Genomic DNA, 21,426 nt, shown 5'->3' with positions numbered 1-21,426 from the left:
TAATGAAAGTCATTATGAAGACCAAATGAGTTAATATTTGTAAAACATTTAGCACATTGCCTAGCATATTGCTTTCTTCCTTACCTTGCTTGAATGCTACCAGTAAGGAAAAGTCTAAGACAGCCTACTACACATTTCTGTAGCACAAAATGTTGATTAAATCTTTCCTGGGGGGCAGCTGGGTAGCTCAGTGGATTGAGAGCTAGGCCTAGAGACGGGAGGTCCTAGGTTCAAATCTGGCCTCAGACACTTCCCAGCTGTGTGACCCTGGGCAAGTCACTTGACCCCCATTGCCTAGCCCTTACCACTCTTCTGCCTTGGAGTCAATACACAGTATTGACTCCAAGACAGAAGGTAAGGGTTTAATTTAAAAATAAATAAATAAAATAAAGTCTTTCCTGACATCAAGCCTATTTGAATCCTTAAATTCCTTTCATTTTTATCCAAGAATATCTTCTCATTTTTTAAAGGCAAAAATGGCAATACTGAGATGATACAGTTTCTCCAATAATAGGTCTACTGGAATTGGTCATTGATCAAGGATATTACAAATCAAGTACAAAAAAAATGGATTCAAGTTTATAGATAGTTTAAAAACTGTGTGATTGTTAGCATTCTCTGGACTCTTTCTAACATCATTATTTCAAAGGTAGAAGAGGGCTGGACAAACTGAGGACTCATTTACATTTTCTTTTTTTTCATGCATTTCCATTGTCGAATAATTCATCACTGAGCATCTAGACTACTGATAATGAACCTCTGCAAATTTAGCTAAATTGGTAGTAAGAAAACTGAGTGGGAGGCACCTACGTTACTCCTTGGACAGAGAGCTAGGCCTGGAGATGAGAGGTCCAAATCTGACCTCAGACACTTCCTAGTTGTGTGACTCTGGGCAAGTCATTTAACCCTGATTGCCTAGCTCTTGCCACTCTTCTGGCTTGAACTTAGTGTTGATTCTAAGGCAGAATGTAAGATTTTGTTTTATTTGTTGTTTTTTTTAAAGAAAGAAAAAAATATGTAACTATGGGAAAATATTCAAAAGAAAAATTAAAAAAGAAAAGAAAACTGATATGGTCTACTGCTAGAATTGTATTCCAGCATGAGAAAACTTGCCAGAGCTTGTATTCTTACTTCCTTCAGGAACTGTCTGGGAACAAGCAAAAGAATTTTAATCTTTCTTGTTGGCTTAGCCTTTCAAATATTGGAAGAAGTTAACATGTTTTCACTAAGACTTCTCTACCCTATTCTGAACTTCCTCAGTTCCTCCAAATGATCCTCATATGGAATGAACTTTAAGACCCTTGACCACTCTATATAATCTTCTCTAGAAGAGTTACACTTTTTAGCTTACTGTTATCTTTCCTAATATGTGGTGCACCAAACTGAACACAATACTCCAGATGTGGTCTAATGGGTGCAGAGTACAATGGGACTATCTCTTACTTTTTCTAGGTAATTCTAGTATTCTTACTTACTCCAAGAACCCACTAGCTTTTTGACCTCCATTTCATGATATTATGTGTTGCTTCCTCTAGGCTCACTATTGAAACTCCCACTTAACCCTAGCAGGTTGAGTTCCCAGCCCACTACTCTTCCTTCAAAGTCCTTGAAACCCTGAGTGTCTGGCATTTGTCTCCATTGGTATGTTCTCCATTGATTATTAGCCAGTGATAAATGAGCTTTAGAAATTTACTATGCAGATACAGAAAATATAGGTCTTTTAGAAACATGCCCCCAAACCAGGGGTTCACTCTCCCTTTAAACACAGAAGATTCCTGGGGATACTAGGATTAAAACTAAAGAATACATATGAATAATAAAGGGTTAATTCACAGCTGCTGGTTATTGCAAGGACCTCTCTTCATCCTTTAGTTGGTTGTTGCTTTGCATACTTGAAGAGGACCAAAATGACATCACTATGGTGATGTTACTTGGCATATAAATTGGCTTTATGTGAAGCAGAGTTACACAAAGTCATTAGCCTCACTTTCTTCCAGTGTCATACAAGGCTACTGACAAAAAAAAGTCATGATGATTGGCATTGACCCAGGATGCAGTTGATGACTTTGGCATCTTAGACATCTGACTGAGACAGTGCCTGCTTCTACCACTTTTGTGATAGTTAGAACAAATGGTTCTTAACTGCCCCTTCCACCAGGGGAAATATTCACATGCCTGGCCTGGGGTAGGCATCCCCTTAACTCACCAACAAGTTTGAGGTTCCCTCAGTTGCCCTCAACCTGGTTTAGCCCATTTGCCAAAATGATTTACTGAGATGAGGCTGCTGCACAAGCTACAGGTCCTTGGAGTCACAGGTAAAAACTGAGTGGCAAGGGGACACCAAAGAAGGAAAGTAGCCCTGAAAAAGGAGTCAGCAAGCCCTCACACCAGAGGAATTGGTCTTCCCTGAACACCCTGTACAACCTTCTGTGGAGTCCTTATGAAGTCTCTTTAGGTGCAACTCTCTGCCGGATTCCAGTGCCCTTGTAAATACCAAAATCTCAATGCAAACATTGCTGTCAGTCACTGCTCCTCCACAGGACACTGCTACTGGCTCAGGTGGACACTGCTACCAATACTAATAGGAATTCTAAATATTTTGCCATTTGCAAAGCTTTCACCAAATTACAGGGGAACAGAGGGAGACTGAAAGAAAGAAACTCCCCTCTTCCCCTCCCAAAGTCAATTCGCTTTCAAGAGTTCTTCACTCAGGGATTCCACATCTTCTAACTGACCTGCTGCTGCTGCAATCTGCAATTTGATATTGACTTACTGGAATCAAGGGTTTGTCTAATTCTTTAAGCCTATGAGAATTTAATGCCAGTTTGTACCCCTTTTGCTTGGTACACTAAAATCAGTCTTAGGGCTTTCAAAGGAATATTTCATATTGAATTTGAAAACTCATTCTCTAGTGAACTGGGTTTCAAGTCAGCCTTCAACTCTCGAATGGATTAAGAACAAGGCTTGAGGCTTATCTGTAATAGGGGGAACATATGCACAATCTGGGAGGACACCAGAAGCCTCTTGGCTCCCTGACACCCAGAAAATGCTTGCCTTGTGTCCCATATTACTCTTTGGTACTGAAAAGGTCAGCCTCTGAATTGGACTGAGGTTAAGTCCGGCCAATCAGGGACCCAGAAAAGTGACATCAGGAAGGGTATAAGTTTTGGATTGAGGAAGCCCCTATTCTCCTTTTAGACAAGGAACCCCAGGGAGCAGAGATGTATCTAGAGTGAGACCTTACATAGAGCTTGGGGAAGGATCGGCCAGGTAAGGAAATCTGTGAAAGGAAACAGCCAGTCACATCGTGATTGGTGCCTTTTTTAAATCTGACCAGCTCTTTTAATTTATTTAATAAATAATTATAAATTAAAATACAATCTCTAGAGAAATTTAATCTTAACAAGTCCATCACAAGACATTTCCTACGTGGCTTTATCTATTTTGATCCACTAAACTAGGAAATTCATTCCTTCCCAATTGATTAAGGACTTCACACCTATTTTTTCATAGGAAATTGCCAATAAATTCAACCTAGTATTGTATTATTATAGAGGAGAGGGAAAGTGTTCCCATTGGGGTGCTTGGCAGAGGGGCTGGTGATGAGAGGAATGTCCTCAGGCACATTGGAGAGAGGGAAGGAAGCAGCCCCCTCCAGCATTCTCTGGCACCCATGCCATAGGTTCGCCAACATGGGTCTATGCCTTTGTCCAAGACACAGATAAAAACAAAAATACTGTGCTACTAGAGACTTCTTATAAGGTCCACAATACTACTTTTTGAGTCTAGACCTTCAACAAGTTGTAAAGCCCTGAAATTGTATCACTCCCATCTACCTGTCTCTTATCTTTATACCTGAATAGAATAATATACTTTATAAAAAGCATAGCCAAAATTTAGGTAAACAATATTGACAGCATTTCCCAGATATATTGATTTAGTAATCCTGTCCAGAAAAAAGGATATAAGATTAGTCTGACACATGACCCATTTTTAAATTTTAATTTACATATAATATTTTTAAAAGAATTTTGAATCTCAAATTCTCTCTCCCTTCCTCCCCTCCCCTCCACTTTGAAATGAGATGGTAAGCAATGTAATGCAAAAGATGCAAGAGAGAGGTTTTTGCTCTTGTAGGGAGCCAACTGAAAACTTCTGGCAGTTAGAAGCCTTAGAATTCTGAGAGAGTTGAGTTGGTCCCTGAGGCTTGAACAGAGCAGAAGGATCAACCAGAGCTCTATTTTGGCTTTCGGTTTGCTATGGCTTGTGCCTTGTCTTTGGACAATTTGTACCTAGCCAATTTCTCTGGACCTCTCCCTGACTTCCATATTATTTCCCTGTTTCCCTGCCTGTTTTCCCGGGGCTCTGGGAGGAAGGGTGGCTTTGGGGTTTTTAGTAAAAAGACTTTGTGGATCTAGTTTTCCCCAATAGGCAAGTAGGACATCCTTGAATTCAAACTATCCCTTTAGTATATCCTCTACCTTAAAAGCAACCAAATCTTCCCAGGCTGAGAGAGCAGTTTCTCTCTCAGTCTAACCCATTCCTGAGACCCTCTCCCATCTTGAGTTTCTCCCTAGTGGCTGTCAGGAACCCCAAACCCCTCTATCCTTCCAGACCAACCCTGAAATATTAATAAACCCTTGGTTACCTAATCAAACCCTCTAGAGAATCTTTGTGTTGAAGAATTAGGCAAGGGTGAAGGGGAAGGAATAATTCTCTTTTATTACCTAAGGGAAATTGGAGGCATCCATCTTGGGAGGAAGTAGCTACCCAACACTTCCTCCTGAATCCCTTCAGTTTCATTGACAGGGAGGAGCCTTGTGTTCCTCCTTTGAGGACTTGAGAAACTGACAAGAAAGCCCTCAAGTCAGATTCAAACCACTTCTGACTGGCCCTATTCCTTGTGTCTGTATAAGTACCTTTCCTACCTGGAAGGATTCAGCCTATTACCCCAGTATCCTCTGTCTCTAGCTTGAGTGTCTAGTCTGTGTCAGCTGCCTCTCCTTAACACCTCACCCTGTACCCTTAACATCCTAATACCGCCTTGTCCATTCCTCCCTAAACCCAGCCATCCCTTTCATTCCTCTCCTATTACCTCAATCACCTTTTACCCCTCCATCACTCAGCAAGGGAAGATTACCCCCAAACATTAGTGTACCCTCCCTTTTTATCCATTACAGCAATCTGATATAGATTTTACATGCATAATCATTTTATGCCTGTTTGCATATTTATCCTTTTGTGAAAAGAAACTCAAACATCTATCAGATTAGATATTATGACAAAAAAGGAAAGGGGTGAGAAGAATGAAATGTGGTGAGAAAGATGACACACATCAGGAGGACCACGGAAGATGGTAGCAATCAGAGGTGAGGTTTATTTATCTCAGCTAGTATTTTATAAAGAAAGTGACATAAACTAAGGGATTAGGTACATTTTTACATGGACAATGGTTATTAATGATTTACAGACTTAGTACAATGACTTAGTTTACTTCATCAAAGGTCAGACAGAGTTTTCTATAGGATAATCTATAGGATTATCTATTCTATAGAACATTTTCTATAGGATAATTTCTATAGGATAATAATAAATCAAAGGTATATATGTAGCCATCTAGTCCAGATTCTCAGGGAAATATTTGCTTCAGTGGGTAGAACAATTCTTGCCAAGTACAACAGAGCAGGGATTGGAAAGGAGGGTTTTTGCAGACCTCATATGAGGAGTGATTCTGGCCAGAGCATGGCTTTGATTTTACTGGATTCCACTCTCACAACTGGGGGCTACATAAGACCACTTTACATCACCATAAAGAGCTTTAATTACTTTGTCTGAGAACTGCCTGTTCATATCCTTTGACCATTTATCAATTGGGGAATGACTTGTATTCTTATACATTCAAATGATATCTCTATTTCAAAAATGAGGTCTTGATTAGAGAGACTAGTAAATACTGTGTATTACTCTCTTTCCTTGCCTCTATTTAGTTTCCGACCACTACATCCTGCAATTTGCCCTCTTTTCTATCAGTCCTGCTCTTATCTTCTCCCCCTCCTACTTTTCTGTTAAGTAAGATAGATTTCTATACCTGACAGATTATGTATCTTCTTCTCTCTTTGAGCCAATTCCAATGAGAAGACTATTTCAAGTGCTTCCTTTCCCACTTTTCCCTTCCTCCCTTCCACTGCAAAAGCTTTCATACCTCTTTTATATTAGATAATTTACTCCATTATATTTTTCCACTCCCCTTCTCCCAATTCATGACTCTTTCTCATTTCTTACTTTTATTATTTTTAGATATCATCCAATCATATTCCACTCATATCCTTCCTTGCCCTCTATGTATACTACCCCAAACTGCCCTAAAAATGATAAAGTTCTTAGGAGTTACAAGAATCATCTTCCTGTTTAAGGATATAAACAGTTTAACTTTATTGAATGTCTTTTTATTTCTCTTTCCTGTTTACCTTTTTATACATTTCTTGCGTCTTTCCTGTTTACCTTTTTATACATTTCTTGCGTCTTGTATTTGACACTCAAATATCCCATTCAGCTCTAGTCTTTTCATCATGAATGCTTGAAAGTTCTGTGTTTCATTGGACACTCATTTCCTTCCCAAAGAATTATGCTTAGTTTTTCTGGGTAAGTGATTCTTGGCTAAAGGCCTAGCTCCTTAGCTCCTAGTTCCTCTTGAATATCTAGGCCCACCCATCCTTTATGGTAGAAGCTGCTAAATCTTGTATTATCCTGACTATTTGAATTGTTTCTTTTTGGCTACTTATAATATTTTTTCCTTGATGATGTAGCTCTGGAATTTGGATATAATATTCCTGGGAGTTAGCCTTTCAGGATGTCTTTCAGAAGGTTGATCAGTGATTTTTTTTTCATTTCTACTTTACCTCTAGTTCTAGATTCTTAAAGAATTTCTTGAAAGATGATGTCTAAGGTCTTTTTCTGATCATAGCTTTCAAGTATTGGACACAATGATTCTTAAATGATCTCTACTAGATTTATTTTCCATGTCAGTTATTTTTCCAATGAGATATTTTACTTTTTTTTTCTATTTTTTCATTCTTTTGACTCTGATTGTTTCTTGATACCTCGTGGAGTCATTAGCTTCCATTTCCCCCAATTCTAATTTTTAGAACATTATTTTCTTCAGTGAGCTTTTGAGTCTCCTTTTCTATTTGGCCAATTCTAATTTTAAAGGTTCTTTTCCTCAGTGAATTTTTGTACCTCTTTTACCCATTGGTCTATTTGTGTTTTTTTAAGATATTACTTTCTTCAGTATTTTTTGTGCTTCCTTTACTAAGCTATTGACCATTTTTCATGATTTTTTTATCTTTCATTTCTTTTCCCAATTTTTCTTCTACCTCTCATATTTGATTTTTAAAATCCTTTTGGGGATCCTTTATTAATTATTTTTGGGTTTTGGACCAATTTATATTTTTCTTAGAAGCTTCAGATGCAATAATATTGACTTTATTGTCTTCTGAGTTTATTTTTTAGTCTTCCCTGTCACCAAAGTAACTTTCTACATTATTTTGTTGTTGTTGTTGCTTACTCATTTTTCCTAGCCTTTTTCTATTATTTTAACTTAAAAATTGTTAAAGTTGGGCTCCATAACTGTGGAAGAAGGAACACTGTTTCAGGCTTCAGGCTCTTTATGTAGACACCTTCACAGCTAGCTCTGGAAATCTGTAAGCTTTCAGTTCTTTTGAGGTGATATGATCTAAGGAGATCTAAGTAGAAATGTTTAATATTTTCCCAGGTTGCTCTGATCCCTAAGTAACCACAAGTACTATGTGACTATAGTTCCCTATTCCCTAAGATTGTAAGTGATGGTGTGTGCTAGTGTTCCTCCTCCCCCTGAAACTGGCTAAGGACTGTGACCTGGATCTCTGTATGGACAAAGTAACCCAGAGCCAGTAAAGGGATCCCTGTAACCTTCTGAGCAATTGTCTAACTTCCCCACATCATCTGTAGCTAAAAGCTCCCAGGAGACTTTGCTGCTGATTCAGCTGCCCCCAAGGCCTGCTGACACAATGTGACCCACTTTGGCATGCTGTTTGTGCTCCACTTCCATTTGGGTGCAATAGATCTTTCATGCAAGCCTTCTAAATTGTTTTGGGCTAAAAAATTATTTCATCTCATTTTTTGTGGGTTATGCTACTTGAGAATTTGTTTTGAGATTTTACATCATAGTTGTTTTGAGGGTAATTTGGCAGATATCAGGTGTATCTGTGTATCTTCTCCTCGATCTTGGTTATGCTCAATCATGTGACCCATTCTTAATGTAACTATGATAACCCTTTGGAACTACCTTTTCCATTTTTAAGATATTCCTTACTATCTCTTTAAAGATTGATTCTAGATTTCCTTTGAAAACTAACTTACAAGAGGGGGAAGCTGGGTGGTTCAGTAGATTGAAGGCCAGAACTAGAGACAGGAGGTCCTGGATTCAAATCTGGCCTTAGACTCTTCCTAGCTTGTGACCCTGGGCGAGTCACTTAACCCCCATTGCCTAGCTTTTACCACTTTCCTGCCTTGGAACCAAGACACAGAATTGATTCTAAGAGGGAAGGGAAGAATTTTAAAAAAATAACTTACAGGACTATAGCTTCCTCATTCTAGGCATTTCCCTTAATTAATTATTGTGACATTTGCCCTTCTCCATTCTTGCTCATTCTGAAGAAGCTAGTGTACCATCTTCTTTTCTGTGATAAGGACAAAATATAGAACCCAAAACTTATATCTATTATAGTTTTGTCCCACAAGTTAGCTGGGCATGTTGAGAAACTCAAAGATGGCAGGGACTGAGATGTATGGAAAATGAAGTTTAATTTCTTTAAGGGGAAGGAACAATTAGAAGAGCTTGAATCTCATCAGGGAACAAGAGCTCAGACCCACAGCTTTGGCTTAATGACCACATAGCCCTTTTTCTCAAAGTTCAGGCCCCTCCAGTCTAGAACATTAGGACTAAAGGTCCCACCAGTGTATATAATATTAATCTCTGTGGGTGACAATGCAAAATCCCACATGAATACATCTCCAATGTCCCCTACTAGAGATTGCTTCTCATCAAACCCTCCCCCAAAGGAATCCTGCTCTTGCCCAAGGATAATCTTTGATTGTTTCCCCACAACATATCCCTTGTTTAGAGATTTCCTCGCCATTGGCTTCCCATCCACCCAGAGTTCAGCAATGCCTGACTCTGACTCCCAACTGGCACAAAAGTGTCTTGGTTCAAAAGAGGCCTCAGGGACCTGGAACGGTACCCCAACATCACCTACAGACAAGCTATACTTGCTGTTCCCTTCATGAAAGAGGAGAATCTCATTATATCGTGTCTGAGTAGCAAAAGAAAAAAGAGAATAGCTTCTGGTCAGTTCACTGTAGACTTTCAGGCACACTGTGAAGGCATTCAGGGATTTCTCTAGTTGTGGTATCAGGGTCACATAGGAATCCTGAGATTGTTTGGGGAACACAAAGGCTTTCCCACTCAGGTCTGTAGGAAAGGAAAAAAGGGCAGAGGAAGAAAGTCAAGTTTCAGACAGTTCATAAATTAGTTCCTTCATTTGCATATAAAATCAAGAATCCAAAAACCCAAAGAAAATCCAACACCTTCCCCACATTTCATACAGGGCATTCCTGTCTTTGTAAAGTCTCCTCCCACCGTATCCCATCTCAGACACAGCTAAAGAAAGCTCCTACCGTTCTGGGGAAGAGCATTTGAGAGACTCGTGATGACCAGAAAACACAGGGGCAGCTTCTCCATGTTCATGCTCTGCTTCTATTCAGTCAGGCCTTGGGGAGGAAGGAACAGCTATGGATGAAATTGCTGACTGGCTCTCTGCGGTCTCCCTATGTAATGATATGCTTGGTGTGGGTTTATATCCACACCAATCAGAATGTCAGCAAAAATCTGTAAATAATTTTCCAAAACTACCTTTGCGGACCAGGAGTCAGGACTGCAAAGGCAGGATCACCTCTGGGCGGGGAAATCGATATGAGTTATTTATTAGAGGGATGGTTGTAGTTTTAGCCTTGGCAGGTCACAAATAGAAGAGGTAGGAATGAAAATAGCATTGGGTCCTGTTGGGAAGAGTCTTAGGACCATATCTTTGATGTAGAGGCAAGAAAACCAGACCACCAAGCCCCATTGCAGGTCATAAGGAATAAGAAGGAACATAATTTCCTAGTGGCAAGACCATGGCTTCAGTCTAGAAGGAGCTACCATATCAAGGACACCAAAGCAGTACAGTCACCGGAAAGTAGTCCTGAGGTAAATGTTAGATTTTCTTTAATTCTGAAAAATAAAATTAGGCAATGTCAGAGCCTCTCACTCTTCTGCTGTTGTAGTTACAGGTCAGAGTGGGGAAGGCCTCCATTAGCCATCTAATCCAAACCAGAGGAACAAATGAATTCCTTCTACAAGACACATTACGAGTAGTCTTCCCACTTTTGCCTAAAGGCCTGGTATGATAAAGATGTCACTATTTCCTGAGGTAATCTATCTGCTTTTTAGAGGTCTTCCCTCTCATCACAGCCAAGTATGCTTTTTGTAAATGCTCTGGGAGAAAAGAGAAAAAAAATCTGATCCTTTTTCATCTTTTTCAATATTTGAACCCAGCTATTCCCCACCCTTACTTTCAATCAATCTTCTGAAGACTAAAAATTGCCATTTCTTCAATAGATCTTATGAAATTTATGTCCTTCACCATTCAGCTTGCCCTCCTCTGTACTTTATCCAGCTTATTGATGACTTCCTAAAATGTAGTACTGAGGACTGAATGTAATACTCCTGATTTGGTTTTCACAGGTCTGGATACCGAAGGAATACTATCTCCTTATTTGTGGGTGCTTGCCCATTTTGATGCAGTTAAAATAAGCTTTTTTTGCTGCCACCACCATACTTATGACTCATATTGAGCTGGTGGTTCATTAAAACACCTAGATCTTTTTAAGATAACCAATCACTTCCCCACTTTGCATTTGAGAAGTAGACTTTTTTAAGCCATTATATAAGATTTTAGATTTATCCATCTGACATTTGATCTTAAAAGAAGCAGTTAAATGTTCTAACTTGTCAATATCTTTTTAGATCCTAATTTAATATCTAGGGCTTCAACTGTCACTCTCAACTTCATATCATCCAGTGTATTAGGAATCATTCCCAGGGTGGCACCATTTGTAAATTTGATGAGCATTTGATGGCCAGCTAAATAATATATTAGATAAGATGTTGGGCCTAGAGTCAGGAAGACTTGAGTTCAAATCTGACCTCAGACACTTTCCCAGCTATGTCACTCTTGGCAGGTAACTTATCCTCTATTTGTTTCAGCTTTTTCATCTTTAAAATACAGAAAATAATAGCACCTACCTCCCAGGTTTTTTTGTGAGGATAAAATGAGATAATTGTTAAGAACTTAACATAATTTCTGGCTCATAGTAAGGTACCATATACCTGTTAGATTGTTATTATCCCATTTATACCTTCCTCCAAGTAATTAATCAAATGTTAAATAGGCCTGGAGTATGCCTCTGAAGAATTTCTGCTAAATTGATATTGAGCATTTATGACAACTTGCTGGGTCTGGCCATTTGACCAGTTCTGAATTCATTTCATTGAGTTTTCATCTATCCCTTGCCTCTTCATCTTTAAAAAAAGAAAAATCATAAAATACTTTATTAAATATTTTATAAAAGTCAAAGTAAACTGTAACACAGTATTCTACTGCTCTCCTAGTTTAAAAATAATGCCCTCTTCTCAAAAAAAAAAGATTAGTCTACATGACCTATTTTCTTTGAAACTCCACTTCCATTTCTAGATTTTCAGCAAACATCTTTTTAATTATATAGAACTTCAGGCACCAGAAGAGATGGAAGTTTAAGGATCCCTCAACACTAAGGTCATCTAAGCTAGTTTAATTCCTACCCATCTCACCCCAAAAGCAAAAAGAAAAGTCAGGCTTTTTTTTAAGAATTTAAGTTCATTTAATTAATTAATTAGTTAGTTAAGAATTTTTTTTCACATGGTTACATGATTCATGTTCTTTCTCTTCCCTCCTCCCACCCCTCTTCTGTAGCCAATGAGCAATTCCACTGGATTTTACATGTGTCATTGTTCAAGACCTATTTCCATATTATTAATATTTGCACTAGGGTGATCACTTAGAGTCTACAACCCCAATCATATCTCCATCGAACCATGTGATCAAGAAGTTGTTTTTCTTCTATGTTTCTACTCCCACAGTTCTTTCTCTGGATGTGGATAGCGTTCTTTCTCATAAGTCCCTCAGAATTGTCTTGTATCATTGCATTGCTGCTGGTAGAGAAGACTATTATATTCAGATGTGAGTCAGGCTTTTCCTGATACATGCTAGCTCATTATTGTATCTACCTACAAAGTCCTAGTGAAAATCTATTAAAATTTAGCCTGGGTTTGGTTTATTTCTATGGTTTCACCAAAAAGGGATTAATGAGGTTAAATAAAAAAATGTGAAAATGTGAAAAAGCAACCTATTCATCCTAAAATACTTGCCCAGGCTATAGGTAATACATGTTGGATTCAAGGACTCAAAGAAACTTAGAGAAAAAAAATATGTCATTCAAAGGATTTACAAAAACCCTGAAATCAGTACAAAACCCTAGCATTGCTATTATGCTCACCCAGTTGGTAAAGACTCCTAGTAGATATGGTACTTTTGAGGAGACTATATTTTCACCTTGTTCTGTATTGTCCAAGAAATAGCTCAAGGTCTAAATCATTTGTCCAGTTAGGTCATGGGTTGGGTTTTAATGTTCCAGGATGATTTTATCAGTGGTCATCTCTTCCTCTAATAAGTGGCATAGTTGGGGGCAGAGCCAAAATGGTAGAGTAGAGGCCACCACCAATCTGAACTCTCCCAAGATTCCCCTGCAAACAACTTTAAAATAATGTGTCAAATTGAATTCTGGAGTAGCATGGCAAATAAAAGGTCAGAGAGAGACACTGTTTCCAATCCAAGAAAATTTAAGAAGTCAGAAGGAGAGATCTGTGGTATTGGGGGGGTCAGCCATGAGCACATACATCAACAACACCAGGAATGGGCATAGGAGGAGACTGCAACAGCAGCAGCAACAGCTTCAGGAGCTCTCAGCCATGAGACAGTCATGTGATTGGATAAATGGTCAGAAAGATATTACCAGGAACCCTGAGGTGGCAATGGGTACAGGACTAGATGCTATTTGGCAAATGTGCTGACCGTATGCAGTTCTGAATTCCAGTAGAGAGAAGAGCAATTATAGTGGTAAGGAAGCAGTGGTGTTTGTTGCAAAACCAAGGTAAAGAGGAACACTAGTTTTTGTGGCTGTAAAGAAAAAGAGGTCTTTCCTGGGTAAGGTCCAGAGTGCAGATAATGAAAACAAATACCACTCTCTCCCCAGATAACACCAGGAAATACCAAAATTTTACAGAGCTCCAGATCAAGCACAGAAAAGAGCAGTATGAAAAAAGTGTGAAGCTTAGGGCAGTACCTCCCCATCCCCAGGTGAGCAAAGCTCAACTTTAACATAAAATTCAAAGTCAATTTTTTTAAAGGCTGGGAAAATGAAAATACAATCAAACAAAAGAACCTGATAATAAAATCCTGTACCATAAGGACAAGGAAGATAAGACACAAACTTGAAAAAAGCTAAAAACATGAAAACGACTAAAGCAAATCTGCAAACAAAAAATAAATACAATTTGGATACAAACACAAAAAGAATTCCTAGAAGAGTTAAAGAAAAATAAAAGTAGTAGGGGGGAAATGGGAGAAAAATTATAATGATAAAAAAAATTATGAAAAGAGAATTAACTGTTTGGTAAACAATCCAAAAAATACTAAAGAAAATAATGCCTTAAGAAATGTAATTGGGCAAATGATAAAAAGAGGCATAAAAATTCGCTAAAGAAAAAATTCCATATAAAACAGAATTGACCAAATGGAAAGAGTTGCAAAAGCTCACTGAAATGTGTGAAGGAAATCAATGAGTGGGGAATGGCAGCCAGAAAAAGGCAGCAACAGAGTCAAGAGATCACAAGACAGGGGGGCAGGGTAGATGTCCCCTGAATTGCCCCCTGGCTTGCTCCCCTGGGCAAGAAGCCACAGTTGGTTCCTGAGAGGTGAAGTGTGAGAGTTAGTGGGCAGAGAAAAAGTTTCATAAACTGAGGCAAGAGTGGATTTCAGTCTCTTCTGTGTCTGTTGCTGGCTGTACTTCCCTGTGAGCGTAGCTAGGAGACCCTAATAACAGCCATAGTACAGCAAGCTAAATGGAGTAATAAGGAAATATCTTCCTTCTGTTTTTCCATCTTTTTCCCCTGCCACTTTTGTTTTTATAAAATTATTAATTTATGGCAAATCACATAATTTTCCCTCTTACAGAAGAAAATATTATTTAAAAATTAAAATTGGGGGCATCTAGGTGGCTCAGTGAACTGAGAGCCAGGTCTAGAGATGGGAGATTGTAGATTTAAATCTGGCCTCAGATACTTCCCAGCTGTATGGCCCTGAGCAAGTCACTTAGCCTGCATTGATAGCCCTTACTCCTTAGTAATGCAATTCTGTTCTCTAATAAAGACTTTATTTCCTCAAATGTATGAGAATAAGATATATTTCCCTGTTGATAAATACTCAAAAGATGTGAACAAGCAGTTTTCAGAAGAAATCAAAGCTCTCTATCATCACATAAAAAATGTTCTAAATCAGCATTTATTAGAAGATGAAAATGAAAACAGGTCTGAGGTACCACTTCATACCCATCAGATTGGTTAATGTGCCAGAAAACAAAAATGACAAATGTTGAAGGAAATGTGGGAAAACTGGAGCACTAATGCACTGTTGGTGGGGTTTTAAACTGGTCCAACCTTTCTAGAGAGCAAGAGCAATTTGGAATTAGAGCAAAATGAGCAGAACCAGGAGAACCTTGTACCCAGAGACTGATACATGATGGCACAATCAAATATAACAGATTTTTCTACTAATAGCAATGCAAAGATACAGGACAACACTGAGGAACTTATGAGAAAGAATGCTATCCACATCCAGAGAAAGAACTGTGTGAGTAGGAAATGCAGAAGAAAAACATATGATTGATCACATGATTTGATAGAGATATGGCTGGAGTTTTGGCATTAAAAGATCACTCTATTGCAAATATGAATAATATGAAAATAGGCTTTGAACAGTGATACATGTATAACCCTGTGGAATTGCTTGTCAGCTCAGGGAGGGGGGAAGAAAGAGGGATGGGAAAAATCATGAATCATGGAATCATGGGAAAATATTTTAATTAAATTTTTTAAGATTTTGATAAGGTAGAACATGGAAACAAATCTAAAATAAAATAAAATTGATTCAAGACAATTCCTACTACTCATAATGAAAAATATCTTCCAACTCCAGAGAAAGAGCCAATGGAGTTGAATTCTGACCAAAATATACTATATTTTAGTTTCTTCTTTTTTTGGTTCAATATCTCTTCCATAAGGTGACTGACATGGAAAAATGTTTTACATGATTGTACATGTAAAATCTATATCAGATTGCTTACAGTCTCAGAGAGGGGTAAAGAAAGGAAGGGAGAGAATTTGGAACTCAATTTTTTAAGTATGTTAAAATTTGTCTTTACATATAATGGGAGAAATTAAATATTATTTCTTTTAAAAAGAGAAGTTAAATATCTCCCCCCAAAATGAAATGATGAGGATACTTTCAATAAAACCTGAGAAATCTTATATAAACCAATGTAAAGTTAATTGAACAGAACAAGGAGAACAGTGTACATCATAACAGCAAATTTGTAATGCTGATCAACTGTGAAAGATTTAGCTGCTCTGACCAATTTATAATAATCCAAGAAATTCCAAAGAATTCATAGTGAAAAATACTATCCACCTCCTTGGAGAGAATTGATGTACATTGTGTGCACATCAAAATAAAATTTTTATACTTCATTTGTCTTGCTTTTTCATTGTTTTTGCAACACAGCTAATATGAAAATATGTCTTGCATGATTTCACCTATACAATTTATATCATCATGCTTGCCTTCTCAATGGGTGTGGGAGGGGCTCAAGGGAAAGAAAATTTGGAACTGAAAAAAAATTTTAAATGGATGATAAAAATAAATAAGTAATACTTAAAAAATAAGTGACATAGTTAGAAGTAGCTCTCATTGCCAGTCATCTAACTTTGAATCACATGAATTCTTTAGCTCATGAGACCCCAGTAAGGATCACTATGCAGTTACCTGAGCTCAGAGACAGAAACACAAAGCAACTATAAAGTATTTTTAAATCAATACAGAAAGATAAATTATTGGAGGTCTTTGCATCATTCACTTGTAGGCTATGCCAATATAATAAAAATTTCAATGTTACTTATTTTTCATATTATATAAGAATAACTAGCATGTCATTGTTGTTTTTTAGCCTTCATTTTCCAAGAGTATCATTGACATCACAATTTGGGGGTTAGGTTAAAGTGTATCCAACTGTGGCTAAGCAAGTCCAATACAGTCTTGGAAGGCTCTACCACACATCGAGCACAAATAGTTTATTAAAACTTTTGAGATGGAGATGTTTCTATATTTTGGTATCTCATGTTTCCTTTGTGCTACTTTGATTCTTCTTTGCTCACAGAGCATATCTTCTTTGATGTGGACACCTTGTGCTGGGTGTCCTGTGCTTTCCATGTTTCACAATCAACACTAAAGTTCTTAGAGACTTTAAGAGTGCCCTTATATCACTTCTGACCTCTGTGAAAGTACCCATCTTGTGTGAGTTCTCCATAAAATAGTATTGAGTTTGAATGTTGGTTCAGTTGAAGAGGGCATCTTGGTATTTGGGACCTTATCCTGCCAGGTAATCTTCAAAATCTTCCTATAAATAGGTCTTGATCGATGACATATGTAAAACCCAGTGGAACTGCATATTGGCTATGGGAGGGGAGTGGGAGGAGAGGAGGGAAAGAACATGAATCATGTAACCACGAAAAAATTTTCTTAAATTAATCAATAAAAAATATATTTAAAAAAAGAATCTTCCTATAACAATTCAAATAGAAGTGGCTCTTAGTTTTCTGGCATGGTGCTGGTAGATTGTCTAGGTTTCACAGACATATAACAATGAAGTCAGCACAATGGTTCTTTATAGCTTCATTTTGGTATATGGCCTATAACTTCTTCTCTCCCATATTTTCTTTCAGTTTCTCCCAAACTCTGAGCTAGTTCTGAAAATGCATTCATAAACCTCATCATTTAAGTGGGCATTCCTGGAAAATATACTGCTAAGGTAAGTGATTTTATCCACAGTATTCAAAATTTCTCCATTTACTGTAACTACTCATTCCATGTAAGGAACATGTGTGGTGCTGGCTGGTAGAGAAAATGTTTGGATTTTTTTTGGTGATGTCAGGCCAAGATTAGCACAGGTGGCAGAGAACTGACCCTTACTGTGTTGCATTTCAGACTTGGAAGCTACATTAAATGCACAATCATCTGTGAACAAAAAGTCACACACCAGATCTCCCTTCACTTTAGTCTTGACTTCCAGCATTGTCAAGTTAAATAATTTATCACCAGTGCAGTAGCTGACCTTGAAGCCATTTTCATCCTCATTGAAGGCATCAAGCATTTCTGAAAAACATCATGCTTTTAAAAAGCTTGGGAGCAAGCCCATAGCCCTAATTCACTCCTTTGGCAACTAGGAAAGCTCAAAAACATCATCCATTACATCAGAATTCATGAAAGCATGGTATCATAAAGCTGATATGTAATATTGATGAAGTTCTCAGGCAACGACATTTTGGCATGATCTCACAAACCCGCATGACTGACAGTATCAAAGACCTTGGTCAGATCAATGAACGTGATATACAGACCTCTGTTCTGCTCCTGGCATTTCTCTTGGAGTTGTCAGCCAGCAAGCACCTTATTGACCATTGATCAGCCTTTTCTGAAGCCACAGCTCTTGGGTAGATGACTATCTTCTCAATGAAGGATCTTGCCGGCAGTCACTAAGAGAAGGACTCCCCTGAGAATGTCAGAAGACAACCTGTTTCCTTTTCCTTTATAAATATGGGCAGTAGAGACATCCATAATCTCCTAAAGGATAATCTCCTCTTGCCATAGAACCTGGAAGATTTCAATCAGCTTCTGTTTGAGCAGTAATTCACACAGTTCTAGATTGTACATCTCTGCAAACATATATGTGGAACTTTAAAGTTTGCAAAGCACTTTACTAATAGAGTTGTCCCTCACTATATCATGGTTCACTTATTGCAGTTTCACTGTATTACAGTTGTTTTTTTAAAAATATATCTAATTCTGCATCACAGAGTTTTCACTATATTGTGGGATTTTGTGGATGAATACCGTACTGTTCACAATAGAAATGCAGTACACCACTACCACTTGCACAAATGTGCCAACGTGAGATTGTACAGGGCACTCTATTGACTGAAAGGCAACCAACCATAGCACTATGTTCTGTATCCTGGGCACTGATTGGCTCAGTGTTTATAAGAATGTGGGAATGGTTAATAAGAGTGTGAAAAAGGTTTATAGGAGAGTGGGAAGAGTTTATAAAGCCCTAATACCTAATATATTATTATTATTATTATTATTATTATTCCTATTGACTCCCAGAGGAGCATAGGGCCACAACCATCTCATGCCAACAGACTCTGTTCTGGACAACTTCCCCCAACTGGGCCCATGTCACTCCGACAGTCCCTGTCTCGTTCTTGGCATATCTCCACCAGGTCTGCCATCCGATGTCCAAGATGTGACGCAGGCACCCGTCAACAAAGACCTGGAGTTTGTTGACTTTTGCCAGCACGTGTCATGGACTCTGTTGGAGAGCAATCTTCCAGACTAGGCGATCGTTGGTTTTGTTGGTTTAATGAGGTTGCAGTTTCTTTAGCAAGTAAGATTTTTACGGGGTGAGGTTGCTAGCCTCGCGCCCAACCCTCCTCCTTTTTCAGCTGGGCTTGGGACCGTCCTTGGCGGAGTTAATATATATATACATATATATATATAATATTATATATAATATAATAAAATAATATAACATAGCATAACATAACATAACACAACACAACACAACACAACACAACACAACATAACATAACATAACATAACATAACATAACATAACATAATATAATATAATATAATGCTGCTACTTTGTGGATTTTCATCTTTTGTGGGAGTCTCTGGAATGTAACTCCCACAATAGGTGAGGGATCACTGTATTACCTCATTTCAAACTCAAAACAACCCTTCAAGGTAGGTGCTATTATTATCTCCATTTTTCAGATAATAAAACCAAGGCGAGAAGAGTTTAAGTGAATTGTTATGGGTCACACAGCTAGTCAGTATTTTGAGTCTGGATTCAAACTCAGGTCTTCCTAACTCCAAGTCCATGCTCTATACACTACTAAGAAGTTATTTTACAGAACTGAATAAGAAAAATAATAAAAATCCATTTGGAAGAACAAGAAGTCAAGAATAACAAGGAAAATATTTAAGAAAATATAAAAATGAAGTCTAAGTATTACCATACTTCAGACTATGCTATGGGGGAAAAAAGCAGGAATCATCAAAACTATTTGATACAGGTTAAAAAAAAAAACAGAAAATTCTCTCAATGGAGGAGAGAGATATGCAATACCCAAGAACAACCTATCATAGCTTCATACATGACAATTACAAGAACTTTAACTATTGAGATAAAGACTCTATTTGACCAAAAAGCAGGAAAATTAGAAAGTAATTTATCAGAAATTAGGCTTACATCAAATTTTATCATATTCAAAAACAATTCACAAATAGATATATGACCAATACATAAAAAAACCTAATCATAATCAATGAGTTAAGAAGCATTTATTAAGTGCCTACTAAGTGTCAGATACTGGAGGTACAAAGTCAAAAATTAAACAGACTCTACACTCAAGAAGTTTATATCCTATCCTAGAGAGAAACTATGTATATAAATAAGAAATGGACTTATAATTTCACTGGTATAGTGAACCACTAGGTGAAGGTAATTCCCTCTACCAATCCAGGCAAGCAACTTCTCTGCAACTTAGTGTTAGTGTTAACAGGCCACTGAGAGGATGTGAAGTGACTTGCCTCAGTACACACCAGAGGCAAAACTTAAGCCTAACTTTTCTTGTCTTTGATATTTGAGGGCAACTTTCTATCCCTGCTATGAGAGATACAGAGAGAGAGAGAGACAAACACAGAGACAGAGAGACAGAGATGTAGATATGCCACATGTTTTGAAAATTATTTTATTACATAAGTCTAGACAAAACATATGCAAAATAAATAAAAGGTAATATGTGAGGGAAAGTATTAGAAGCTGGTGGGGAGAGGGGAAAATCAAGAAAGTCTTCATGTAAAAATATTAGAGAATGGAAGACATCTTGTACAATTATTGGTAGGGGGAGAATTCTTAACTAACCAAGGACTAGAGAACAAACATAGAAGAGAAAATGTACACTTTGATTAAATAAAATTTTAAAACTTTTTCATAAGCCCAAATCAATATAGGAAGAATTAAAAATAAAGTCATTAATTGATAAAATATGAGATAGTAAATGATAGGCTGTGAGAAGATAGGCATACAAATGCATTGTTGGTAGAGTTGTTATCTAATCCATTCATTCTGGGGAAAAAAAATTTTAATTATGACCTAAAAAATTTGCTAAACTGCCCTTTGATGCAGCAGTACCAGTATTAGGTATACCAAGGAGATCAAAAGAAAAGTATATATATGCATACATATACATAGGTATGTATGTGTGTATACATATATGAATAATGAATTAAGAATTCTTCCCCTACCAATAATTGTACAAGATATTTTCTTCCACTCTCTAATTTTCTTTAGATGAAGATTTTCTTGATTCTTACCTCTCTCCACCAGTTCCTAGTACTTTCCCTCAAATATTACCTTTTATTTATTTTGCATTTAACTATATATAAACAATGCATACTTGCATATATTACTACATATACATGTATTGTTTCATACATGTGTGTATGCTTACATACACATACATACATATATGCAGGCCTACATATGTTAAGAAGTATAAAATGTTTAAACCTGCCTTATTTATAGTATGAAAGAACTGGAAGGAAAGTAAATGTTGATCATTTTGGGGATGGCTGAACAAATCGTGGCATAATATATTATCACGCTATAGGAAATTATAAATGTGAAGAATTCAGAGAAACTTGAGAAAATACTCTGAACTGATACAAAGTGAAATAAGCAAATTAGAAGCGCAATTTATACAATAACCAAAATGTCATAAAGGAAAGCACTGAAATACCTTAGAACTCTAACCAATGAAGTGACCAGTCATGACTTCAGGGGACTTGACAGT

At 37.4% G+C, this 21,426-nt stretch overlaps 1 protein-coding gene across 2 annotated transcripts; it reads right to left on the bottom strand.

Annotated features, from left to right (window-relative positions):
• Nucleotides 1-8,822: 8,822 nt before the first annotated feature.
• LOC123245635 (C-reactive protein-like) lies at nt 8,823-9,840 on the bottom strand. Of its 2 annotated transcripts, XM_044674603.1 has the most exons (3): nt 9,715-9,840; nt 9,380-9,508; nt 8,823-9,019 (listed from the first exon to the last, which is right to left on the bottom strand). In XM_044674603.1, exons 1-3 carry the CDS (start codon nt 9,782-9,784, stop codon nt 8,901-8,903), a joined length of 318 nt encoding a protein of 105 aa, XP_044530538.1. In that variant the 5' UTR covers nt 9,785-9,840; the 3' UTR covers nt 8,823-8,900. The 2 variants fall into 2 exon arrangements, with proteins under 2 accessions (XP_044530538.1, XP_044530537.1); XM_044674602.1 differs by having other exon boundaries at nt 8,823-9,508.
• Between the last annotated feature and the right edge of the window lie 11,586 nt (nt 9,841-21,426).

The sequence above is a fragment of the Gracilinanus agilis genome, chromosome 4 (assembly GCF_016433145.1).
Source record: "Gracilinanus agilis isolate LMUSP501 chromosome 4, AgileGrace, whole genome shotgun sequence".
Classification (NCBI taxonomy): domain Eukaryota; kingdom Metazoa; phylum Chordata; class Mammalia; order Didelphimorphia; family Didelphidae; genus Gracilinanus; species Gracilinanus agilis.
The sequence above is the reverse complement of the archived record's forward strand: the minus strand, read 5'-3'. Positions and strand labels throughout refer to the sequence as shown.

Coding starts and splice junctions, on each gene's coding strand:
- LOC123245635 (XM_044674602.1), bottom strand. CDS start 9,784: ATGAACATGGAGAAGCTGCCCCTGTGTTTTCTGGTCATCACGAGTCTC. Junction 9,509..9,714: donor AAATGCTCTTCCCCAGAACG/GTAGGAGCTTTC, acceptor CCTTTCCTACAG/ACCTGAGTGGGAAAGCCTTT.